The sequence below is a fragment of the Lethenteron reissneri genome, chromosome 25 (genome assembly GCF_015708825.2).
Source record: "Lethenteron reissneri isolate LAM-NWPU_2019-01 chromosome 25, ASM1570882v1, whole genome shotgun sequence".
Lineage (NCBI taxonomy): Eukaryota > Metazoa > Chordata > Hyperoartia > Petromyzontiformes > Petromyzontidae > Lethenteron > Lethenteron reissneri.
Genome location: NC_083803.1, coordinates 17,370,652 through 17,395,595, shown reverse-complemented (window position 1 = coordinate 17,395,595; position 24,944 = coordinate 17,370,652). Strand labels below are relative to the sequence as shown.

General features: G+C 47.0%; 3 protein-coding genes across 5 annotated transcripts in view; all 3 read right to left on the bottom strand.

Annotated features, from left to right (window-relative positions):
• The window catches only part of PUS10 (pseudouridine synthase 10), a 17,723-nt gene extending 5,628 nt beyond the window's left edge, over nucleotides 1–12,095 (bottom strand). The window contains exons 1-15 of one of the 3 annotated variants that reach the window (XM_061559577.1): nucleotides 12,084–12,095; nucleotides 9,534–9,717; nucleotides 8,433–8,747; nucleotides 7,702–7,788; nucleotides 6,643–6,677; nucleotides 5,631–5,763; nucleotides 4,946–5,007; nucleotides 4,776–4,821; nucleotides 4,438–4,502; nucleotides 2,527–2,612; nucleotides 1,959–2,084; nucleotides 1,570–1,626; nucleotides 1,339–1,415; nucleotides 1,124–1,176; nucleotides 384–501 (exon numbers count right to left, since the gene is read on the bottom strand). In XM_061559577.1, the coding sequence (XP_061415561.1) occupies nucleotides 384–501; nucleotides 1,124–1,176; nucleotides 1,339–1,415; nucleotides 1,570–1,626; nucleotides 1,959–2,084; nucleotides 2,527–2,612; nucleotides 4,438–4,502; nucleotides 4,776–4,821; nucleotides 4,946–5,007; nucleotides 5,631–5,763; nucleotides 6,643–6,677; nucleotides 7,702–7,788; nucleotides 8,433–8,747; nucleotides 9,534–9,668 (1,395 nt within the window). In that variant the 5' untranslated portion in view covers nucleotides 9,669–9,717; nucleotides 12,084–12,095. The other 2 variants (XM_061559575.1, XM_061559576.1) reach the window with 2 other exon arrangements.
• A 3-nt stretch (nucleotides 12,096–12,098) lies between these two features.
• C25H11orf68 (chromosome 25 C11orf68 homolog) lies at nucleotides 12,099–16,459 on the bottom strand. The gene is given in 4 exon segments (XM_061559579.1): nucleotides 12,099–13,411; nucleotides 14,276–14,443; nucleotides 14,445–14,680; nucleotides 16,125–16,459. Coding segments are annotated over 3 exon segments (735 nt in total). The 5' UTR covers nucleotides 14,673–14,680; nucleotides 16,125–16,459; the 3' UTR covers nucleotides 12,099–13,072.
• Nucleotides 16,460–16,553: 94 nt separating this feature from the next.
• LOC133347360 (radial spoke head protein 6 homolog A-like) lies at nucleotides 16,554–23,813 on the bottom strand. The gene is given in 9 exon segments (XM_061559578.1): nucleotides 16,554–17,593; nucleotides 17,595–17,763; nucleotides 18,123–18,240; nucleotides 18,850–19,000; nucleotides 19,718–19,846; nucleotides 19,848–20,097; nucleotides 20,475–20,899; nucleotides 21,052–21,283; nucleotides 23,526–23,813. Coding segments are annotated over 9 exon segments (1,653 nt in total). The 5' UTR covers nucleotides 23,630–23,813; the 3' UTR covers nucleotides 16,554–17,518.
• Between the last annotated feature and the right edge of the window lie 1,131 nt (nucleotides 23,814–24,944).

Genomic DNA, 24,944 nt, shown 5'->3' with positions numbered 1-24,944 from the left:
CTTCTCAAAGAATATGGCATCATACAGAAGTGTGATTATTTATGAGTGACCCCCTTACACGCGTATGTTTGTAATGTACTTTAATTTACGGCCCTTTGTCTATTCACTGCTGGATGGAGACCTCCTCACGCCGTGTTGGTCAAAGGGGTTGTTTGACCGTACGTCCCCACGCTGGTCAGTGCGGGTTGGTGATATCACACGCAAGGAATGTTAGCCATGGCTGGGAACTTTATTCAGATCACGTGGTTCATCGTGCAGGGTCGCTCACCACTCCACCCCATGTTTGTAAGTATAACATGAACCGTATTAAAACGCAAACGTTCATTAGAACACAGTCGCAGTCTGACTGTTCAGGCCTGTGGCCGGGAGGCGGCTCCACTCACCTTAATGTCCCGCAGGAAGTCCAGGTCGCCAGGGACCAAGGCCTTCTCGCTCCACACGAGTGCGCTGTACGACTTGGTCTTCTCTTCCTCGCCCTCCTTCATGTGGGCCATCGCTTCCCTGTGGCCACACGGGCACCATCGGTCACTCTCTACTCCACCCCACGCCTGCACACCAAGCTCCCCATCACCTTCCTCCTCACTGTTGTGTCCGGGCGGTTTACTACTTTAATCTGCAATGTTCACACTCTGGATACGGGGTGACATTGTCACACACTGTCTGCTGCTCAGCAGCAGGCAGTGTGTTTGTGGAGTTCGCCATGTGATAATTGCCGAGTGTACGAGGTCAGGCTGCCCACTTAATAACAGCTGCCTTGCTTACGCACTAATCAGAAGTACGGCAAACACACCAACCACGGGGCTACCCAGCAGCGAAGCAATTGACGGTGCTAATAAATGGAGAAGTGCTACACCAAGCCTAAGAAGATGGGGCGCCATCAGAACCACAAACAGGGCTGTAATTTTGGGCTCATCAAACCTACGAGGCCCTCTCCAAATATTATTTTCATGCCAAGCTTCCCTCCAGGAGGTGCTCATCACAGACAGCTGGTATCAAAACTCAGGTGCAAATTTGATAGAAGGGCAATGGGTCGATCAAGAAGGCGTCATTGTTTGTTTGATGGATAATCGTTCCATTCCAAAACAAAACGTCCGTGAAGAAAAATTACAGCATAAAGCCTCACCGACTGACAATCTGCAGGTCCCGCACTGCTATTTTGTCCGACGAATTGATCTCCTGCAAAGTCACAGATTAAAAATAATTTTTACATTGGGTTAGTCTCAGCCTCGCAAAGAATCATTAACATGCATGACAAGAGCATACGACACATCATTATAACACAAAGTTTTTGTTATTTTATTTTTATAAAAAAAACATGTTTAAGCAGATGCCACTTACTTTCTGCAGCTGCCTAAGCTGGGACTGGGAGAGAGCGGCTCTGCGTGGGTTTATCAGCTCCACTGCGAAGGGCCGGCCTGGTGCACACCAAAGCGCGAGGAAATCAGCTCGCGCCTGACAGCTCGCTTGTACCGAGAGCACGAGGATGTCAGTTCGAGAGTAAAACCCGCGTGCTGGCGATTGTTTTGTTTTGGAACATTTGTGAAAAAAGCATAACGCTTTAAACAATACCTTTTCCAAGGGTCCGCACATCCACATCCTCTCTTCCAGACGAGGAAAAGTTGAAACCTGGTGAGATACGAGGAAAATAATCAAATGGGCTCAACTCAGCAGCTCTGATGAGATTTATAGGGCTCGAGAAAAACCTGCTAATATCAGAAACGACAGGGAGGGGGTAAAAGACAAAGACATGAAATTGTTACGATTCCGCTTCACGTTTCAATTGTGCGCGGTCGTGCACACGCGAGCACGGCGTCCAATGAGACGGCTCCGCTTGTTGCGACTGCTCGTGCAAGCGAATGCGGGTTACGAAAACAGCAGGGCACACATCTGTGACGCTGACACCGCCTCCGACGGGAAGCGAGGAGGGAGACAAGAGGGAGGCTGGCGTGCGCTCGTACCGCTCGCGTGAAACGCGAGGACCAGGATGTTTGCGATGAGCTCCTCAACGGACGACTCCATTTTCCGCTCGCCGTCGATCACCCACGGCGTCTGCGGCAGCGTGCGCGAGTACTTGTTGTAACGTCCTAACGGTCGGGGGCGGAGGACAACGGGCAGCTTCTCCGTAATGTGGTCACTGCCTTGTAAAGTTTGGGACTGTGGGGAGTGCGCATTCAATGAGGAATGTGCAAATATTCTCACGTCTTATCTTACGACTGGATTACGCTCATGCAGCTTAGCGCTTTGTGTCTTACGTGACCCAAGAATGGCTCCTGTACAATGACATCAGTGTATCCAAGAGCACGGTTTCAATAGACCGCACCTTTCCAATCACTCTGACATCAGAATCAGGAAACAATTAATCCCAAATGACTGAAGTGGCAAATAACTTCGGTTTAGTATGTATATTCAGAAAACTCCACCATTAGGCAATGTGCGTGTGAATAAATGACCATAAATCCAACAACTAATTAGCACATCCGTGCTTGAATATTGTTTCACTAATTCCAGGCGAAACGTCCACCACACCTGCGACAAAGACGGGCCCGTGAGTGCACGCAATGTCGCTGCACAAGCACGTGCGGCTTGGCGGCGGAAGAGGCCATGGAAAGTTCCTGATTTTGAAACAGAAGTGGGAAGGGAGAACAACGCATTGACACCGCCGCCGCTGCACCACGAACATCTCGCTCGCCGTACCCACGGATTCTCCCAACCCCGCAGCGTCAGCCCAATTGCCGAAGCCCGAGACAACGCCTTCAGCAAACACGTGTTATGTGCGTGTCCCTCGGTCGCGAGGGCATTCGATGGCACGTAAACAAAACACAGCAACTGCACCGGTTCCCCAGTTTGCAACCACAATGACGTCCAGCAGTACAACATGCCCTTCCCCCACGTTCTCTACCAATTGAAGAAAACGCCATCAGCAACATCTTCTCCCCTTAGGTTATATAAACGAGAAAGGGAAATTCCATTGAGGGCATTTTTAAACAACCGCTTGAGGTCTACAACAGCCCGCAGGCTCGCTCAGCACTCTACGGGCAAATGAAGACACGTCTGTATGCACCACACTGACAAACCTGAATGTCAGAGTTCTATATTTAGTGCATGACCATTACGAAATCAGGCGCTGAATGCATTCCATCTGCATTTGTTTGTTTCATTTACAGAGGAAAGTAATTATCTGACAGTAAAGTGTCCCGGAAATTATCTGAATTTTTTTAAATATCTGCAACTAAACTGCTAAATAACCACCACCTTACAATCACACTTGTCTGGGTATTCCTTATGGTTACCACATTCTTATTTTGCCAGAATAAATATCGTCCCAAATAATTGTAGTGACACATATATATCTTATTTAATGTTTAGTTATCGCTTGAAAGTTAATGTATGAATTGTGGAGAAATGTAATCTCAGCAAGTACCCCAATTACAACAAAAAATACTTTCAAGAAATGGGAGTGTCAGTTTAACACATTGGCTTTCGCGACCAATATTATCCATAATGCAGATTTTTGGGTTAGATCGCATAAATGTAAATGTGTCGTTAAACCTGGCACCACCCAACGCAGCCAATTAGTAAAGTTTGTCACGTAAACATAACATGCCAATTCGTTACTAGTACAGCACACCGGTGTTTAGGAGAATAAATCCACAACATTTACAATCTGAGTACGACGTTTTGCCAGTAATTACAACGACACACCGGTGTGGTGTACCAGTAATGAATTGGCACGTTCTGTTTACGTGACAAACCTTACTAATTGGCTGTGTCGGATGGTGGCGGGTTTAACGACACATTAATATTTACGTGATCTAACCCAAAAAACCTCTATTATGGATATGGGAGTGTGAGGGCAAAAAAGGTCAAGCTCAGAAATGCCATGGCCACACTGCCGAAATGTTTGAAAACCAATCATAATTATTACTGTCGCTGCTGTACTTTACAAGCCAACAAAAACACGAAGGAAAGAAGTAATTTTACGAACAAATTACAAGGATTTCGATTTAAAGCTTTCGTGACTGCAGGGATTCATCTTCTTGGTTCTTTCGGTAAAGTCACGTAGAAGGGAAGTAATAAAATAATAAAAATAAAACATAAAATTATTCTCACGACGTTTCGGCCACAACGCAAGTATCCGTCCTCAGGTGAAAACCAGGTCTGTCGAGGCGACAGCGTCTGAATGAAACAGCACACGCGCTTGGAGCAGATGCTGTCGCCTCGACAGACCTGGTTTTCACCTGAGGACGGCTACTTGCGTTGTGGCCGAAACGTCGTGAGAATAATTTTATGTTTTATTTTAATTATTTTATTACTTCCCTTCTACGTGACTTTACCGAAAGAACCAAGAAGAGAAATTACAAGGAGTGCCCATTAATATCCCGCCAAACGATTGGCATTGGCTTGAGGCCAGTGCACACACACACACACAGTACTTGCCTTCTGAACTGGTTGTCGGGGATTTTTTCCAACGCCTTTGAAACAGCTGCTCTAGAGAACAGAGACTGCAACAGGGAAAGCCCAACAGTGTCTGAATGAGTGGGTGGAAGATGTCGATGTCTCCGTATGAATATGTTAATTGTCCAATGCGCACAACTTTATCACAGTTTTGTTTTGAGCCTGTTAATTTTAGATCCAAAGAGGAACCACCATACCGCAAATGTAATAAAATAGACATGCAAATATAGCAGCCAGCCACAGATAAAAGGGTAAAAGAACAGGCAAGTTCAACAAAAAAGTAATTTAAATTAAATGAAGAAATTAACAAAATGTCTCACTTGTTTGTTTTTGGATGGTTTGAAACAGTCTGGACAAGCAGATGCCCTGCATAAAAAAAAAAAACAGAAAAAATAATTAAAAATAGCAAAACAATAAAATTGTGCATGAAAATTAACAACCCCCAATGTTACTTCAACTGCCAATTGAATCCAAGAGATGGTTGACTTACAAAAATCGGCATTCGCTGTCGGTTTCCTTGTGCGTCAGATTTAAGCTCACTTCAAAAGGACTCTGCAAAGATGCACACAAGGTTGCTGTTATACGCCCGGTCAGCACAAAACACAAACAGCGCAATATCCACACTCACACACGCACTGGGTGTCACTGAACATGACTTCAAAATGTTACCGACTTCACTCTAAACCTTAAAGCATGAAGGTGAAAAGAGGGAATGTATGGGAGGCTCATGTGGCCACAACTGGGCACTTTTTTTCGTAAAATATCCCATTAAGAGTAAACATAAAACCCAGAAGCCAAATATATACGAAAGAGGAATATTATGATTTTCTATTCTACTTGAATCTTAGACTCATGATGAATCATGCACGGGATTATTCGTTTTTTTACAGTTAATGCAGATGACATTCCAAGAATAAAATTAGGCTTACTGAACAAACCAGTAGAGGGAAGACAGAAAAAAACATAAACATTCAAACGATATGGTAAAAATAATATAAGAATCCATTGATGAATTGTGACCCTAAACGGTGACAATCCATCGAATCAGTCGGCAATGAATCATTCCACGCCCAATTTGTGAACTTAAACGTGGAATTTCTCAAGCATCGGGAGAAATAATAACGTGGCACAGCTGAACGATCACCCCACCACCCCGCACCCCACGTCGCTGGCACCTTGCCCTCGACGGGCACCCTGAAGCGCTTAGCTAGCGCCGGGTACACGACCCACTTGTACGCCTCCTTGAGCAGCACCCCCGTGCCGCCGCCGCCGCTACCATCACCGCGTTCCGAGCAGGCCCCGCGCGCGCTGGGCTCCAGGGAGGATGAAGAGGGAGGACAGCGGAGGTTAAGCAGGTTAATGAGCCAAACGCCAGCTTGCAACGGAAACTCAAGTATATATGCACAAAGAAAATTAGAGTGAGCCACAGTGAAATTTTCATCACTAGAAAACAATTATTAAAATATGAATAACACAGTCAACAAACTGCTCAATGAAGGCATTCCCATTACATGTCGGTCATGGGGGTTGTATGACCATACTTTCTGGACACCACCGGCCTGAATCGACCATGGGAGGTACGCACGAATGATTCAGAAATCACTCGTCACTGATTTTATCCGTGGCCGGAAATCAAACTCAGATCACCACGTCCATAGTGCAGTGTGCAAACCAGTATACGCCACCGCTCCAACCATGCAGTAAGTACATGCACAAAAAAGGTATATATTCACATTTGGAGATTTCTTTTACCACGTTCCACTTAGCACAGAATGTTATTCATGAATGTCTCACATTACTATGCATCTATGCACATGCATTCAGCTCAACCATCAGTGAACAGAGGATACTGCAAAATATTTCAGAGTTTACACCATTGACAGAAGAGTAACCGTATGTCAATATTGAACAGACTCTGATTTGAGAATATACATGCAACAGCTGGAAAATATCACCTGGAATATTCGAATGTAAAAATTTTACACAAAATATCTACAATTCAGGGCACAGCTATACAGGTATAAAAATCGCCACGTCACTTTTTTTTTATTCCAGAGTGAAACATCCCACAGGCAGTTCACACAACTCAAACTATGAATGTTTCGTTTGTACGGCACCACTGGAATTCTGAAATGCGGTGCAGTGACTTTTATTCTCAATAAAAAAATATAGGAGTGAATTATTTACCTTTCGTTTTCCTTTATAGCCAGCCAGGCAGCATGCTGAAAAAAATACCCAGACCACAGTATTATTGATAAAAGGCTGTTAATGACACGTTGGCATTCAAAACCAAAGGGCCTTAACCACAGAAGTTTTTCCGCACAAGGAAAGCATTACGGTGCATGTTGGGCATTTAAAAACAATGCGTAGAATTGGCTCAGGTCAAAGATTATAACGTTATGGTATCCGTATGAATGTGGGGGGTGCTAGGTGGATCATTTCATTTGTGCGTATCCATTAAAACGTTTGCACGAATAAATGTGGACAATATGAATTATCTGAAACTTTCTGTTTGTATATATTTTATCTATGCAAAAAAGTTAATGGGTGAATTTTCCATCACTTTCAGATGACTGCTTTATGTCTTTGGGTAGCAAATACAACAGGAAGAATCGATACATGGCTAAGATGATTTTTGACAGATTGATTTGAGGTGAGGATATTCATAAAGGTGGCAAAAACAAGAGTTATGCTGTATATAATCCATACAAGACAAAGATGCCCCCATATAGCCTTCAAAGACTGTTAGGGTAAATGCTGTTAGCGAGCACCTATAAAGGCCGCCACGGCACACTAGGGGGTAGGGGCAAGTGGCCGACACCACGTCTTTGTCTCCCTTGTGGCGATTTTTACACATCACACTAGGTACTCATTGGAGGCCAAATCGACATGACTGGTTCAGATAATGATGAGCGGGAAACGAACTTTAGTCACCAGGTTCGTCATGCAGTGCGCTAACCACAGCTCCACATACCGTGCACAATATTCAAAGACCACCCACTCACACATTTTCTTTGAAGTCTCATTCAACAAAAGAACACTTTTCGAGTACACACTTAGAATATGAAAGTTAGAATTCAAAACTGCTGTACCAAAGGTTAGAGTCCTTTTTTCTTCTAAAATGTTTACTCGAAAATGTAAATTGAAATATATATATATAATGGAACCGAGCAAGCTAACACCCACAAGCTACCTTTGATATACACACTTCTATTCAATGACAATGGAATACAGACACACACTCACCTCCCGCACGGCGAGCTGCGGTGGGAAGGAGGCGGACACCAGCATGCTGCTGAATTGGTAGTCAGAGTCTCTCACCTTGTTGCACATCTGAAGATGACCGAATGCATTAAAAAAATTGGATAGCTTTTTCATAAGAGGGAAATGCACGCACCTGGCGACACGGCTCAGGTCGCCCTCGAAAAAAGGTCACAGCGCGCTCAATGCACACACACCTTCGCTGGATCCAGGTTTCACTCTTAAGACTAAAATATACAATAATACTACACGGGGTGGATAATAAAAGTGACTTTGTATATTTCACACTTTCATTGATGTAAAATGAACCCGATTGTAAATTTCACTCAAAAGATGTGAGTAATAACAGGCACATTAGTCAAATATGGCTCTGCATAGACCACACTGATTGTAAGATTAGGTAATGTACGTAAGCAATCCTAACATGTAAATGAGTATTCGCTTCTGAATGAATTTACAATAAACTTGGATGTAAAATTTTACAAAACACAAGTCATCACGGCATGTATCAAGGGTATGTAAAGTATGTCTGCACATTCAGTATGTTTTATTATAAATATTATTTGAATTTCCTACTGCTCTTTGGAATAAATGTAGTGGTTCATGAGAAGGGTTCAAACATTTCATCTGGCCATGTGGATAGCAGACAATGCAACATTTAGTCCAGTATATGGGAATGACGGGGTAAAATGTTGATAAAACTATTGGTATTGAACCTCTTCAATGAAGGGATCCTCGCACAAGCGCTGCATGACCCCCAGGCACACAGAGCAAACGGGCACTTTGGTCGCAGCTCTGTTCACATCTGCCGCCTCCTGCTTCTCAGACTCGGCTGAGCCATTCCTTTCTCTCCGCTCCTCACTCTCCAAAGGGCACTGCACATCGTCGGGCTCCATGCCCATTTGCAGCAGGTTGTCAGTTTTCATTTTTTTCCTTGGCCGCTCGTCCACATCGCCACCATCCGAGGTCTCGTGTGGGCTCCCTTCTAATGCCGTGCTGGACGTTAGCTTCTCCAGCTGCCTCAGCAGCTCCTGCGTGGAACGAGGGTGAATCAAAGAGAAAAAGCACAGTGAGTCCCCAGAACGTTGGTTTGTGGTGGTGTCAGGGCATGGGGGAGAACTGGTTAAAGGTGCTTGAGGTGAGTGGGATGGGTGGGTTGAACTTCCGACAAAAACGAATTGCCAAATATCATGCCTTTTACGTCAGCACCACAGCTGCAAGAACAGCTTCCTCCTACTCCTGGTGACAAGCGGTCACGCATGTCACGCCACCCGCCGGTGACAGGGTGATTCGCAGATTCCTCAGTGTGGCTACAATCCACTGCCAATAGCATGCCACCGGCTAGCAGGCAATGACGTAGCTACCAACGTCAAATTAAATCCATCAACTGCAGTAGTTTCCAGCGCAGCCACTTCCTCCTCCTTCTCACTCAGCCCACAATTACATCTAAGCCAGGATGAAGCAGAAGTTGACTGTTTACTCCGCCCAAGAAAATATGCCTCCCTTCATAAAATAAAATGTATTTGTGGTCCATTGCTTTGTGGGCCTTCAGCACCAATATTTGCCAGCAGCATTTGTTCAAACAGGAAAAACTCTGGACCAGTTTCAATATTCTGAGTCTATTTGGCATTCAGGCCCTGTTAAGAAAATTCCGCTGTTATCAACGATGATATACACCGCCAATCATAGGAATACATTGGGGGCTGTTCAGCACAAGGCACAGCTAAATCTTTTCCACATATAATAATGTGCCGTGACAGACCACAAACGTGTCCCGAGTCAAGGTATCAAGAGGGCCGCGGCGGCCGGCGTCCTACCATCTCGGGTTGCTGGTAGACGGCGGGAGCGGCCACCCTGCAGAGGCGCAGCACGCAGCGGGGACAGCAGCCCCCCTTCAGCAGCATGCTCACCACGGGCGCCCAGCGCTCGCCAGGCAGCTGCTGCAGGGCCATGCCCCTCGTTGCACGCCTCGCTCCAGCACCTCCGTCCTGTGCCCTCACGCTTCAAGATTCACACCAAGTCCAGACATTAACGTACAAGAGGGCAGGAGGACAAAGGCTGATATCGGGTTTTTTTAGAACTGCACTGGATCAGTGTCGAGAATAAAGATTGCAACCCGAGCTCGCCTTCGAATTTAACTTCAAGGCCTCTCATTGAAGCACCTGCAGTTTTAGTTTATACTTAATTGTTCCAACGTGTAAGTGTGAACGAGTGATTAAGTATTTTTTTCAGATTTAGCTACGTAGAACCTAAGACTCTTGCACACATTGCTCTCACACAGCTGATCATGCCCCGGGTTTGCAACGTCTGTTTACAGCAAACGGTGCTGTAATAAGGGTTTGACCTGATTAAATGAACAAACTCAACACATATATCAATGCAAAAAGAGACATTTCAGCTGCCTGTAATATAATTAACAAATAACTGGAAAGATTCAATACCACCTTTAAAAACGTATTACAGGCAACTGTTTGGACACTGGGCCTTCTTCATCGTACTTGTAAATTAGGTTGCCGTGTGTGTGTGTTTAGCTTATGATATCACTGCTTCAACCAACGACAACTTTGGTATATTCAGAATCTTGATTTATCCTGGAGAAATCCGGCACCGGCTCATCTTGATTTAATCCCAAGACCTGACCTGGCGAATTAAAAATACTGTATAAATGTATTGCCTCATTAATTCGTTCGTTAATCCAAAGGACTTGGCCAAATCTAACGTAGCACACCTTATTAAATCAAGGACCGGATTTGATCAAATACTTTAACTCAAAAACCTAAATCGATCTACAGTAGTTTGAAATAAAGTATCTGACCGAGTAAATCGAAAATATGATCAGACTCAACGAATTAAACTGGTTTCACCAAAGCCTTGACCTTCTAAAATCAAGAACCTCGTCTATTTAGGTCAGGGGTCGGCAACCAAAATAACAAGAAGAGCCATTTCTTTCCAATTCGGTACAAAATTCAGTATTTCAAGAGCCGCAATGCATCTGAGTACATACTGTACTCACCGTCAAGAAGCAGCCCGTAAAGAGCCGCATGCGGCTCCGGAGCCGTAGGTTGCCGACCCCTGATTTAGGTCAACACGAAAATTGATCATGAATCTCAGCGGCCTCCTAGGGTCGTATTAACCGATGTCTCATGATGGGGAGAATCCATATCACTGTAATAGATTCTAGCGACGTTAAATTGAATTACTTGCCAATGCTGTAGTAAAATGATACGACTGTCGCTTGATGGTGGGCGATGGTCAATGACCGAGTTGGCTGCTCAAGGAATGGCCCGAGAGACGCTACAGTGAGGAGATGGAGCGATGCAATCAGATATTGTGAAGGTGCTATGTGGATTGTGACATCGCGGGATGGAAACGACTTGGGGGGGGGGTAGGGGCAGGTGGTGGTGGGGACAGGCATTCACCCAGCAGTGGATTCACAAAAACGGATCCGTGCCACGCGCTGGGCACCCCGTGCACGTGGCCCACAGAAGACCACGAACCGGGGGGGGCGGGGGGAGGGCACGGCGAACTCTGTTCAAGGCTCAGTTCGCATCCCACCCCGGGACGGTTTTTTAAACAACGCCGCTGCCCCCCACCCCGAGCGATACCGCTGCACTGCACCCTGCTGCACTGCCCCCCAGCTGCACTGCCCCCCCCCCGCCGCGCTGCCCCCCCCCGCCGCACTGCCCCCCCCGCCGCACTGCCCCCCCCGCTGCACTGCCCCCCCTGCTGCACTGCCCCCCCTGCTGCACTGCCCCCCCCCGCTGCACTGCCCCCCCCGCCGCGCTGCCCCCCCCCGCCGCACTGCCCCCCCGCTGCACTGCCCCCCCCCCCGCTGCACTGCCCCCCCCCCCTCTGCACTGCCCCCCTGCTGCGCTAACCAAGTGCCCGTGTCTAGCAGGGGGCTCGAGCCGACTTGGCTTCCGAGCTCGGGCCCACGGGGGCCGATTGCCGTCGACAAGCCGCACCGAGCAGCCGTGGCGATGGTGGCGGCCAAACAACCCCCACGACCCGCACGCCGTGGGGACGGCGGCCTTCGTCATCCAGCAGTAGAGTGACAAAGCTGCCGCCGCTGCTGCCGCTGCTGCTGCGTGAACACCGCGGCACGCAGAGACGCCGTTGCCTCGACACAGGCGGCAGCAGCAGGAGACACCGCGCGTCCCAATCGGGTACCTGGCACTTCTGCTGCAGGCGGGTGGGGGGGGGGTGGTTTCTCGACGTTTCTGTCGCTTTAACGCCTCAACTCCGACACCAAAACAACTGCGACACCAAAACAAAACAACTGCGACACTAAAACAAAACAACTCCGACACCAAAGCGGCCTCGCCACGCCGGCACGCTCAGCACAGCAGAAGCTCTCGCTGCACCACCTGTTAGATTTCCCAGCACGCACGCGCCCGCCTCCCCAATGACCCTCGCCGCTATTGGTGGGCCCCGGCTTTGGCGAACGCCGCTCCGACCAATGAGGAGCCGCACCCCGCCCCCCAGCACGCGCGGGGGGCCTAATGCGTTATAGGAAATGTAAACGGCCGTGCCTCGGTTTCTTTGGTTTCCCAGCACATGGCGAGTAGCCCCCGCGTGTATTTTTTTAAAACGATGTTTTGTTATTTTCCAGCTGTCACACGCGCCCCTCTCCCTCGGCTATAGAATGACGTTCTGGCGTTACGATAGAGGCAATTTGTCAAATTCATTACCCATTTTTATTGCATCAAAAATGACTTGAACACAAAATGATAATGCAAACTTTTAATTACACACATCGCCGTGCAACATATCAGCCACTGCGATTCGTTTACTGTAGTAATATCTTGTAAAGTATCTCAAAGTAGTCATCCTTAAATAAAAACTCAAAAGATGATAATTTCAAAATTGTATCATGTTGGTGATGGAAGGTTCCAGTCCGCTTATTGGCGAGCAGTGGCGGCAATGTAGCCCCACCTTGTGGATAAAGCCACGATAAAAACAAAAACATTGTAATAAATCCATGGCATTTAAGTTCCTCAGTACATAGAACTAATAGCATTAATATGCAAAAATAAATAGCGCTTTGGTGCTGAACTTCATTACCTACATCTGAAGCCACACCCTCAATGCTGGTGAACATTTGACTATTAAATTACCAGCTCAGACATTTAATAGTCTTTTCAAAACTGCACAAAACTGTATTTGAGGGTTGAAAACCCCACAAACTCAAAAGAGTGGGGCCTCAAATCAAACGTTGGGGCAACTGAAACTGACAAAGCATCGTTCCACCCTCCCATATCGCCAGGAAGCATTTCATGATACAAAGTTACAAGGAAAAAGTTTTAGCCTCCATTTCACTTCCTCAAATCGTCTTACAAATTCCGCAGGATCCACCTCACTCGTCGCTGAACTTGCGCGTGATGCGCGAACGGCGCGGCGTGCTCTCCAGGTCAAATTTGCTGTCGTAGATGGTTGGGCAGAGACCCCAGCGGTTGTTGCGGTAGATGCCCAGGTAGGTGTACACATCCGGCTTGTACGTCATCCGTGCCTTGACGCCCGTGGCACGGATGGCGGTGTCCAGTGCGTAGACGTCGTCCTCGCGCGTGAAGTCGCGGCTGTAGACGCAGATCACGTGCTTGCTCTCCTTGCCGCTGGGGTCGTGCGGGCTCACCTTGGCCATCGGAATTAATCCCTCGGCTACCGCCTTGGCCAGGCCCCGCCAGGCGTGGTCCACCTGTACACGGTATGGTGATGTTTGTTACAAGATACCTGGGCTTTAATACACACATAGTAGGAGAGACGTAATGTAAATGCCAACAGAAGCCAAACTAGTCGTATATCTTTAGCAGTAGTGGTTGTAAAAATAATCACAATTGACTTTAAAGAACTTATGACTAAATAAAAATACTCCGTATGCACCGTTATGTATTTATAACTTATTTCGAACCATACGTAACCATAACTGTCAACTCCTTATCAGTGCCCCTACCTTATTACAGACCAATTCAGACCGTATTGGTCACCTCGTGCTCTTATAAATCTTAACGTTCATCCTACAAAGTCCCATTACAAGGGAGAAACACAGAAAACAAATGTTGTCCGTATTGAAATGGCTTTACGCCATATGGACCTGAAAATAAAATTTCCCTGTACAAGAATACGGCTAAACCGTATGGGTTGATAGATATCCGTAACGAACTTTGATAAACGGAGGTGCGGAGCATCGTGGGTGAACAGATACACTTAAGATTCGTCTCTCACATTTACATAATTTGTTATACTTTCTATGCCAGCATTATCAAGCAGCATTTGTTTTAAAAAGTTCATTTTATTATGCAGCAACACATACGGCTATTTAATATTGGTCTGAAAAGTCTATGCATCTGGTAGGCTTACTAAAATGTTATTTTTACGTAGAAAATAATAAAAATGTTAAGTCTTTTTTTATTTAATTGCTCATCAGCGGTAACTAACTCTTCACAGAACCTGCCAAGTCTCCAATGACAAAGCTACATATGTTCTTGATGGGCTCTCACATAGTTTAAAATTAAAACCTAAAACCCATGAAAATATATGAATGAGAGAGCTCACAATCCACCTTAAAGCCAGACTCCATGTGGATGAGCCACTTCCCAACGAGGCAGCCGTGGTCGAGGGCCAGCCTGCGCACCATGCCGAATGTGATGTGCTCGCTGCAGCTGGTCAGCTGCTCCCAGGCCTCCTGCAGCCCGCACACGTCCATGTGCCTCGCTCGATGGGAAGCAGCTGGGGCCCTGTACGCAGATCCAGCCCACGGGCTCCAAGCCCTTGCTGGCATCTCCGTGGCGGATGACGACCGAGGGGCGGTTCGTGTCAAGCCAGGCGTCCAGTGTACCGAGTGGCCTCTTGAGCGAGTTGAACGTCTCCCACGGATCCATGTCGGCTGCCATCGCCTCCGCCGCATACTCTTCCGCTTGGAACTTCTGCTCCGTGCCCAGATCCTCCACCTCCATCATCGCGGCAGCTGTGCCAGAAATAAATCGACAATGCAAATGAGCCCTCTCGGTCGGCTTTTAGATGTGTTTTTGTTAGCTTCAGATGAAGGGTGCTGTTATAGGTACGTTTTATGGTTTCCCAGTTGTGGGTTTTCTTGCACCGCTTTCGCTATTTGGGTGCTCTGTCACGTCTGTACTGAATTGTTTCCACTTGTTATTTTATCCACGGTGTTTTTTGGTTGCGTTCGTGACCCCATTCTAGTGTCCGCACTTGGGATGTACTGCATACAAAGACAAAGACCCCCCGTATAGCCTGTAACAGACTGTTGGGGCAAGTGCTGTTAGCGAGTAGCCCCTATGAAGGCCGGCACGGCACGGCACACGAGGGGGTGGGTGGCCAGCAAAAAGCCCGGCCGCCTTTGTCTCTCCTAGGGGAGGCCCTGGACCGGTTCAGATAATCGTCACTGGTGTTGGCCGTGAGCGGGAATCGAACTCGGGTGGCCAGGTTCGTAGCGCAGTGCGCTCACCGCTGCACCACCGCTCCCCACAAGCGCTGCACACGCTGACACGCACACACACACATTGATAGACCATACGGGGCCGTTCCTCAATATCTCCACTAAGCAGCACACAGCTTTGTTTACCCAGGTGCCGTGCCCTCCTACCTCACAACGTTCAAGGCATTGAGTTCATTTCAACAGCCACGACACAACGACAGAGTTTGTAAAGGACATTGACGCTGGCCAAGTGCTACCATTGACGCAGAGGGACAGCACAGGACGACCCCCTACTAGTCCCGGTTCTGTCTCTACCTACGTGACTTTACCGAAAGAACCAAAAAGTATATAGTACCGTAGAACATATTGAGTGAGTTGGCTGACGATAGTGGGTTAGTATCACGACTGCACAATAACGACGTGTCTATGGATTTAACCGCAACTTCTGTGCACATATCACGCGCACGGTACAATGTAAACACAACAGACTTTGCCCAAAATGACAAACGCTTAAGCCTCACAAGGCATTGGAGCGAGATGTCTACGCCGACCCTGAGTTCCATCTGTGCAAGTGGCCGAGTGGAGGCTGCTGCATGTTCAGCATCCACAATCCCGGCGTGGGGATTCGCGACTGACTCCAAAGGCTGCGATAAAATACGATGTCGCTCTGAATTGGTGACCATTATCAACATCACGGAGTGAGGTTCTATCAACGGGCTCGTGAAAACAACGCCCGCTCGCGGTATTGTCCCACCTGTGTTTGCTCGGTATGATTTCAAACACGCGCACACGCAAACGTAGGGTGTTTCAAAAAGATGGACCCAATTTCAGAGATGTAGCGATTTCAACTCGGGTCCATCGTTTTGAACCACCCTGCATGTTGTGTGTGTGTGTGTGTGCAAGAGGCCCCCCCACTCGCACTGCGTGCAGTCAATGTCGCGTTAACCCGCAGCGAAGAGCGCAAAGCGTTGCGCACCGAAAGCTCTCACCGCACGACGAGCAGCAGCAGCAGCAGCTGCTGCTGCCCGCCTTTGCCTGTGCAGGAGGACGATGAGTGAACGTCTGCCGCAGACGTCGCTGTTTGTGAATTGCCACGATGCTCCGGTTCTTGTTTGTTCCGCTGCTCGATGTTGCTGCTGTGGTATGGTCGTGGGGCGAGGCGTGGACTGATGACGAACCGCGAGGCCTGCACCCGTGGTGCCAGCTCAGAGGTTTTTGAACCTCTTATTGGCTGCACTCTATGAGATTTTATGTCAACAAAGTTTGCGGATGAATATCTTATTTTAATTATTATGACAGCCGAAATTGCTCTGTGTTGATATTAATCATGCAATGTAAACGTTATTCATGTAGTGTGCGCATACATTGACTGCTGGTGATAACTTAAGAAATAAATGATATCAAATGCTCTTCAAAAGATTTATTATGGTAATGCTGAATAATTTATAAACATTTACTGTGCAAAAAAATACCAAACTCTTATCCACCGTGGGAGGCTTTCAGTCTGTAATATCAAGTCACTAAATGCAAAGCAAACATTTACTTTTAAACTGCGCATTACACCGTTAATTGTGCTAATTCCACAGAATACAATAACTAGAGATACGGGTTTCCAGAATTACGAAAAAGTACCAGATGCTATTTCTGCATTTTCAAAAAGAATGTCTGATTAAATGTTTAATTTGTTAGATCAAAGCCAATTAAATTTGCATTTCTCAGCAGTCAGCACAACAAACACCCAATGATCACACCTGTCCCATGCTGCCAGGCCAGCTGGTAATTTGCACCCAGGAATGCACAGCGAGGTTTCTCATAACAAATATAAGCTGTTGAATTGTTTCAGAAAATTAAAATATGTCTCATGGCAACGTCTCACGTGACAGTCCTGCAAATGCAGGTTTTTATCTTTCATGCGATATTTAAATGCCATTACATATCCTTCCCTTGTTTTAACAAAACATCAAAATACATAGCAATGAATGTTCAACACAAATTACGATGTTTTTATTTATAAGAGGGCATATGAGAACTAAACGGGAAAGATTGTTTTATTCATTTACATTAAAACCCACAAAATTCTGATAGAACTTGTTTTCACAAACTGCTTTTACCATTTCCAGATTGGTATATTTCAAATGAAATGTTTTAAAATGCAGCATATGTGGTTTAGTTTGGTCAAAATTTCCTGCTACATCAGTGACTTTCAGAATGAACATAAGTGATACAAAAAGTTAAGTGTTTCATTGCTTCTATGCTGATTTATGTTTCCTCTTGTTGGCTGTTATTTTGTTGTTTTACTGGGAACATCACCATTGTGAAAACACTGACTGCTATTGTTTTCACAGAGGAGCCAAGCTCCCTGCTGCTGCCTCAATCGTCATCCTCTTCCTCTGGCTCATCTTCCTCCTCCTCCTCTTCTTCCCCATCCTCCTTCTCAGGCAGCGCGGCGGGCCTCCTCGTCATGGTAAGCCTGCTCCTCCTCCACACTTGGGTCCTTTTCTTCTGCCACCTCCGGCCCGCCCGCGTACTCCGAACAGGGCATTGGCACCAGGGCAGGGCTGAAGCCGCCCGCCACGTATTTCACACCCCAACCCATGTACAGGTTCTCGAAGATTCTGTACGCAGTGTACATGCAAGCACATTGATTAGACCATGGGGATCATGCTCAGAAGTGCATTTCCTAGACCAGTACACTGTGACTGAGATTTGCACATTTACCATGTTTTTTCATTCTTCAGGAGATATGACATTTATGTGACAAGTTGTAATAATTGGTATAGACAAATTATTTAACTCAAACAAATGGGAAACTGAACATAGGGACAATCTATAACGATATAAATACATGTATTATTGGAGATGAGACATATAACCAAAGTAAACTATGGATGTATAGAATTGCAAAACTGTTGTAATATGTTTTATAAACGAACTCTGCAGCACAAGAGCACATGTTGCAGAGGCTGACACTCACTTCCCCTTGCAGTAGGCATAGGATCCAGGCCAAAGATTGGAGCGAAGTACAGCAAAGGCATGCTGGGGCACAGCGGTGCTTGACAGCCTGGCTGTCCATGGTGCTGTTCCTTCAATCTCTGTACACAGCAGACAGCGGTGTTAACATATGCAACAACGATTCATGCTCGCAATATAATCACCTGTACGACTGTCACGAATCATGGTCTCAGTGCAGGGGCATAGTCAAGACGGTGGATAGCTCGAGAATTGCCTTCCTTTATTGTTATAGGGCCCAAACACGATACTTTCAAACCAAGACGCAGTCTGGGGAATACAAATGCATATCTATTTTTATAGTAATAGCATTGTGCAAGGAGGCACAATATTCAATAAAACCTCACGAAGCCAAACTCGGGTAAACCGGGAAGTCTCACGCTCAATCTCTCGTTTTTATATTCATTCTACATCTAATGGCGACATCTAGCGGAGAAATAAATTACTGGACACATACAGAGGTAACAATAAAAAATAACCAGTCTTTCATCTCACTAATCTCACTAATGGATCTCTTTATGTCTCAGTGAGCCAGAGCTTGGCAGGCCACTCCAAGAGCCGTTGAGGGTCACATGTGGCCTGTGGGCCGCCAATTAAAAAACCCTGCTGTACAATGTGTCAGGAATTCAGTGTATTATATAAATTACTATGACGACAGTGATGATGAAACAGAAGTGAGAACTGGCACTTACCCGCATCCTCTGAAAGCGGTGTAAGGAGGGGTGGTCCCACCTCCGGCTCTGGCTCATCTGGGTCTTCCTTATCTTCTTCCTCCTCCTCCTCCTGTTCCTCCTCCTCTGATTCCTCACTGCGTTGCTTTGGGTTGATCCAAACGCAACGGCCCTGGACGCACCAACCACACCACACTTTATTTTAACCTTGTCGGGTGGCTCTCAACCCCGAACCAGAAGGTCTCTCCGTTAACGTGTTCTAAGCCAAGTGAACACCTGACCAATCAAGTACTCAATGAACAATGCTGACTCTCTTCTCGTAATGGATATGGCTACACACTATTAACAATGTAATGTGTTGTGTTGCAATCTCCTGCTACTTTGCAGATCAGTAGGTTTTTGGAGTTTCACTAATTTGCATGATGTCCTAGCCTCCAAAGCACTACAGAGCAGGTGTGTGCCTCTACAGCCAGTAATACAATGACAGCTACAGAGCAAATAATTACGAGCTTGCAACAGTGGCTACTCTGAACATCATACAATTTTAGTTGCACTAATTTCGATGCGTTTCGTAAAATAAATTATTACATCTGTCAGTCAACAAGGTAATTTATTTTCATATATCACTCCTCATTTACTTGCAAAATAACATTGACACTATATTAAATAAAAAGAGATTGAATTATCACATCAATCTTAAAAATACTCTAATGGTTACACCCTTTTACGGCATCCCCTAGGCCAGGGGTTGGCAACATATATAACCAGAAGTAGAATTTTTGCTCGAATTCGAGAAAACAAAAACTAAATATTTCAAGAGCCACATTGCATGTCAATGTCACGGAGCTGCAGGTTGCCGATATCTTCCCTAGGCGAGTGCCATTCGTACCTGTGGCAAGATGTGCTGGGTGTGGTGCACCCAGTTAGCCGGGTTGTCCACCAGCTCCCGCACCGGAATGCCTTCAAAGTCGGGGTTCTCTATGCAGGTCTCGCGTCCGCCTGCTGCATCCTCCTTCTCCCTCCTCCTCATCTTCTTCAAACTGGTAGAACCCCAGCGGGCTGACCTGCGTGCCCGCCGAGATGCGGGCGATTTGTGCCCGTAGCAGGTTGGCCTCGTTGCCCGGGAAGGGTGGGTAGGAAATCACGGGCGCGTCCAGGTGCCCCGTGAAGAGGCGGCGAATGCGACGTGCCGTCACGATTTGAGCCGGAGTGACCCACGGCAGCTTCTCCCATGGCTTCCCTGGCTCGTTGGTCACAAAGTATGTGTACCTGTGTGGGTTGCGATCAAGTTACACCTTCCCTGTCAAGTAGTATATTGGAAATTAAAGCAGTAGGGATAATTGCGAAGTTTTATTAGACGTGCTCAATGCTTAGGACTAACGTGTGATGGCTGTGATGGCTGTTTAATGGTGTGATGGCTGTTTAATGGGAAGAGGAATTAAATACTCATGAGCTTGTGTTCTCCACCAAAAACAACTCAATTTATGGATTAGAATAAGTCCCTTATATAGCATTTATTGCATATACTGAAATGTTTTTTTTATGATTTTAAAAGCAATTTTCCACTCAAGGGCAGTGCAACTGAGTAATAACAGTGTTCCCCAACTCGACCTCACCCTGCAGGTGTGCACCCTCTACACGCCCACCTGTTAGCACCAAAACGCGTAGCCTCTCGGGGGGTGACGGGAGGCGGCTTGTACTCGGACTTGGGGTAATCGTCATCTTCGGCTGCCCCGTTCCCTTCGCCTTCGCTCTGCCCGCTCGTGCTCTCCCCCCTGCCCCGCGACGTCCTGTCCGTCTCCTCCCCCCCTTCTTTGTTCTCGGCGTCAGCCTCCTCCCCTTCCTCCTCTTCATCCTCGCCTTCCCCCTCGCGGAACTCCACCTCGGCCACCAGGTAGGCACCTTGCGTGGCCAGCACCTTGCCCCAAAAGCGGCAGCGCTGCAGTGGCTGCTCGTCCACCAGCTGCTTGAGAGCGAGCAGGATGCGGAAGGTCTCCTCCCGGCCCAGCCCTACGCCGGCTTGTTCCCAGTAAAAGGCCTGCTCCAGGAGGTTTGGCAGCGGAGACTCCACCTGCATGGCACAACCAACACCATATTCACTGCAACCGGCTTGTCGCACCTCTTTACAAATTATATCCTACAGCTGCCACATAACCAGGTGAGTACCCCAATGGGATTACAGATGTATGTATGTATGTATGAATGAGTGATTAGCCTGAGTACCATCTCGTCGTCAGGGTCGTCGTCTGTCTTGTCATTAGTGGCTGGAAAGAGGCCTCTCTGCAGCTTTGCGAGTTCATCCTGAGCATTGGTTGCCCGCTCGTCCCGGAACGTGGTGGCCACGCCGGCCGTGCGCGAGCGCTTCACTTCACGGCTCAGCTCCTCGAACATGCCCAGTGCTCCATTCGGCCTCTCGTCCAGCAGACGCGATATGAGGCTCGCCAGGTGATCGTACCTGCATCAAGGTGCAATCAGTGGCGATGGAAACTATGGGGTATGGCTGCATCCACGTTAACGTATTTATATTTAACAGTTTTTCTCCGCATACTTTAATACTATGGCATATGAACAACATCATGCATACGTGAGTTATTTCCTACACAAGCTATTATGGTAGGTAGTTTGCTTTAAACTACATTTACAGGCACTGTTCGCTGTGCTGGTCAAACACACCGCATTTTTACATGAAATATTCATACCTAACAGAGAGTTCAAGCAGAGCACTAATGTGAGCTATAAACAGTAAAAACTTTCCTACAACTCAGGCATTACAGGAAATGATGTCTGCACGTGGTAGCGCTTGCTATGATGATCCAACTTTGCAGAAACTGTTGGCATCCGAAGTTGTTTGTACAATTATACTGTACTGCACTCTTCCTGGGACATGCCCGATAATGACTCGTGTTATTACTCCAGCATGTCAGCAAATCAGCGGGCTTGTGTTTTATTTCTTTGAACCAGGGAGAAATTCCAGAACTGTAATTTTGTTAAAATCGAACCTGATTGGTGGGAGTGTTTGGTCAAATGCATACATGTCAAGCTGCAGTACTTATCAATCACAAGCAGGAATGTGTGCGTTGGCTGTATCCTTCCAGAGAGCAATACAAGCGACTCCTGTGGAGTATGTATGTCTGTTCAACGTCTTTCCTACCGTACGTATTCAAGCGTGCTAATCGGAGGTGCAGTGGAAGAACAACGAACTAAACACAAAAAGCAGTTCTAAAGAAACGATTCGCCTATTTAGTTACGTAATCTAGACGATTAGCATCCTACCTAGCCTTTAGAACAGACCTTCGTGCGGAATGGGGAACCTTTAGTGACATGGCCAGAGAGTGCCGTCTGCATCATGACTAAACAATCACTATTACCAGGTGTGGTTAAATCTTAATTTTAGAACTTTCGTGACTGCAGTAAATGATTATTTGGTTCTTTCGGTTAAGTCACGTCTAAAGATAAAATAATAAATTAAATTAAATAATAGCATACTTAGTTTATTTAATTTATTATTTTATCTTTAGACGTGACTTAACCGAAAGAACCAAATAATCAGGTGTGGTTAATTGAGACCGTTGAAGTGGCTATGGCTGTGGTTTTCACCTCGTCTCGTTTCGCTGCATTTGCAATGATATATCACAAACCGAAGCAGACAGCAAAGCTACCTCCAACGTATTGGCAGTTTATCAGCACATCAAAGCTGTGTTAATGACGTAGATTTTAAAAAACCGTTGTTAATAATACAATGGCATTAAATTTGTTGACAATGATAGCGCTGCCAAATGTATTATGCTGAAATTATCAAAATACTGTATTAAAATGCTACTCTACACCCAGTGTCCGTGCACCACCAATTAGAAGGGTCGTCAGTGTCAGACCAGTGATGCATGGTGAGTGATGGTTAGCGTCTTGTCAGTGTCATTGTTTGGTGAGTGCGAGTTGTGAGTGTTGTATCGGGTGGGTGGTACGTCTGGTGAGTGGTGATGTGAGTGGTGAGTGTAAGGGGGGTGGTATCGGGTGGGGTGGTATGTCTTGTCTGGTGAGTGGTGATGTGAGTGGTGAGTCCAAGGAGGGTGGTATCGGGTGGGGTGGTACGTCAGGTGAGTGGTGATGTAAGTGGTGAGTGTAAGGGGGGTGGTATCGGTGGGTGGTACGTCTGGTGAGTGGTGATGTGAGTGGTGAGTGCAACGGGAGTGGTTAGTGGCACGAGGCACGTATTGACACGAGCAACGCTCGTAACCATGACAAATATTCTCTTGTTCATGATACAGATTTTGATGATAATGTCGACACTGATTATGATTAAGGTAATTTTGGAAATATTCCTGCTGAAAATGTCGATGGTCCTGCTACGAAATGACTTCACATGCACCGAGAGAAACAGGGGAACAAACACCAATGACAGCGATCACGTGAACTGTTCGGACAAGCGGGATTGGGCAGGACACGTCGCCAGCAGGGAATGACGGTGGGTGGACGAGGCTGGTGAGGGAATCGCAGCCAAAGGATGGAACGCGCCCAGAGGAGACGCGATTAGATGAACCGCGGCACCACAGGGGGAGGGGAGGGGAGGGGGGGCTTCACGCAGCAGTGGATAGAACATGGCGAGTAATCTCATCGATGCAGGTGATGTTTGTGCTGATGATGGTAACCGTGGTGGTGGTGGTGGTGGTGGCGATGGAGCAGCCCCTGTGCCCACTCACAGCGAGGTCTGCGCGCCGTCGCCTCCCGCCTTGAGCAGGAACGCCTTGGCGCTCTCCTCCGCCACGCCGCGTCTCGCCGCTCCCTCCGCCGCGTTCGCGTCCATGGTGCCCCGCGCCGATCGTGCGGAGACGGCGACGAGCCCAAAGCCTCCTCAAAGCCTCCTCAAAGCCTCCACCAAGCCTCCTCAAAGCTCCACGCGGCTCCGCGGGGGACGGAGTTTTGTGGTGACGAGAGTCGCCGCAACCTCCTCCTCTAGAGCCGCCGCCGCTGGGACGCCGTTGCCAGGCGACCGGCGCGGCCGCGTTCACATTTCCCAGCGCGGATAGGCGCGGGGCCGTCGTCGAGCGCCGCGATTGGCTGCGGCGCGCGTGCGGTGGATGACGTCAGCATGGTTGTTTGTGGTCGAGGGGGAATCCGATGAGCTAAGAAGCGCTTTAGTCGCACGTGGCCCAGGATGGGCACGGGGTCGGGACGTTACAGCGATAACAAACAATACAACAAACACGATAGGAGTGCAAAGTATAGGAAAGGTAAACAAAGCACTTACAAATATATACACAAATAAAACTAAACTATCTTTATCTTATTCTTGGTTCTTTCTGTAAAGTCACGTAGAAGGGAAATAATAAAATAATAAAAATATACTTTATTATTTCCCTTCTACGTGACTTTACCGAAAGAGCCAAGAATATGAATCCCTGCAGTCACGAAAGCTTCAAATCGAAATATCTGTATCTTACCAAATAAGGCTTTCGCGACCAATATTATCCATAATAAAGGTGTTTATTATCTTTATTATCCATAACAATCTTCATTGTCCACGTATTGTCTTTATTATCAATAATAAGGACAATGCTGGCAAATGGCCTGATGAAGCTGGTCGTCATCACCAGCGACGCGTCACAGCTCAAGTGGGCAGCGTGGTCGCGGGCGTGCGGACGCAGTCGGCAACTGGCCACGTTGTGTTTGCGTGACAACGCACACTCATTGTCCATACGTGATCTGACCAACAACAACAACAAATCCCTTTGACGCGATGTTGACGCTCCGGATGATCGTTGCAAAGTAAGATCTGTGTTTTGATTTAGTGTGCTGATCTTAATGGTGCATTGAGAAATGTTGATACTCCGACTGATGCTCCTGCTGTTGTGGAGTGACTCATGCAGCCAGCTATGGCTGCAGGGTTTGGTGGTACATGTTGTTTATGTCGTTTGTGAAAATTCCGTCACAGTTCCTATGATCACTGTCTCATTGCTTTTATGGCTTTATTTTGGTGATTTTCGAAAAGTTTTTTGGTTTGGCCATGTTTGTTTGTTGTAGTACGGAGTTAGACTGATGGCCTTAATCTAAGTTGTCTTGTGGTTGTTGTTGTTGTTTGACTTGCATCCCACTGGGATTGTTGCACACAGTGTTTTTTC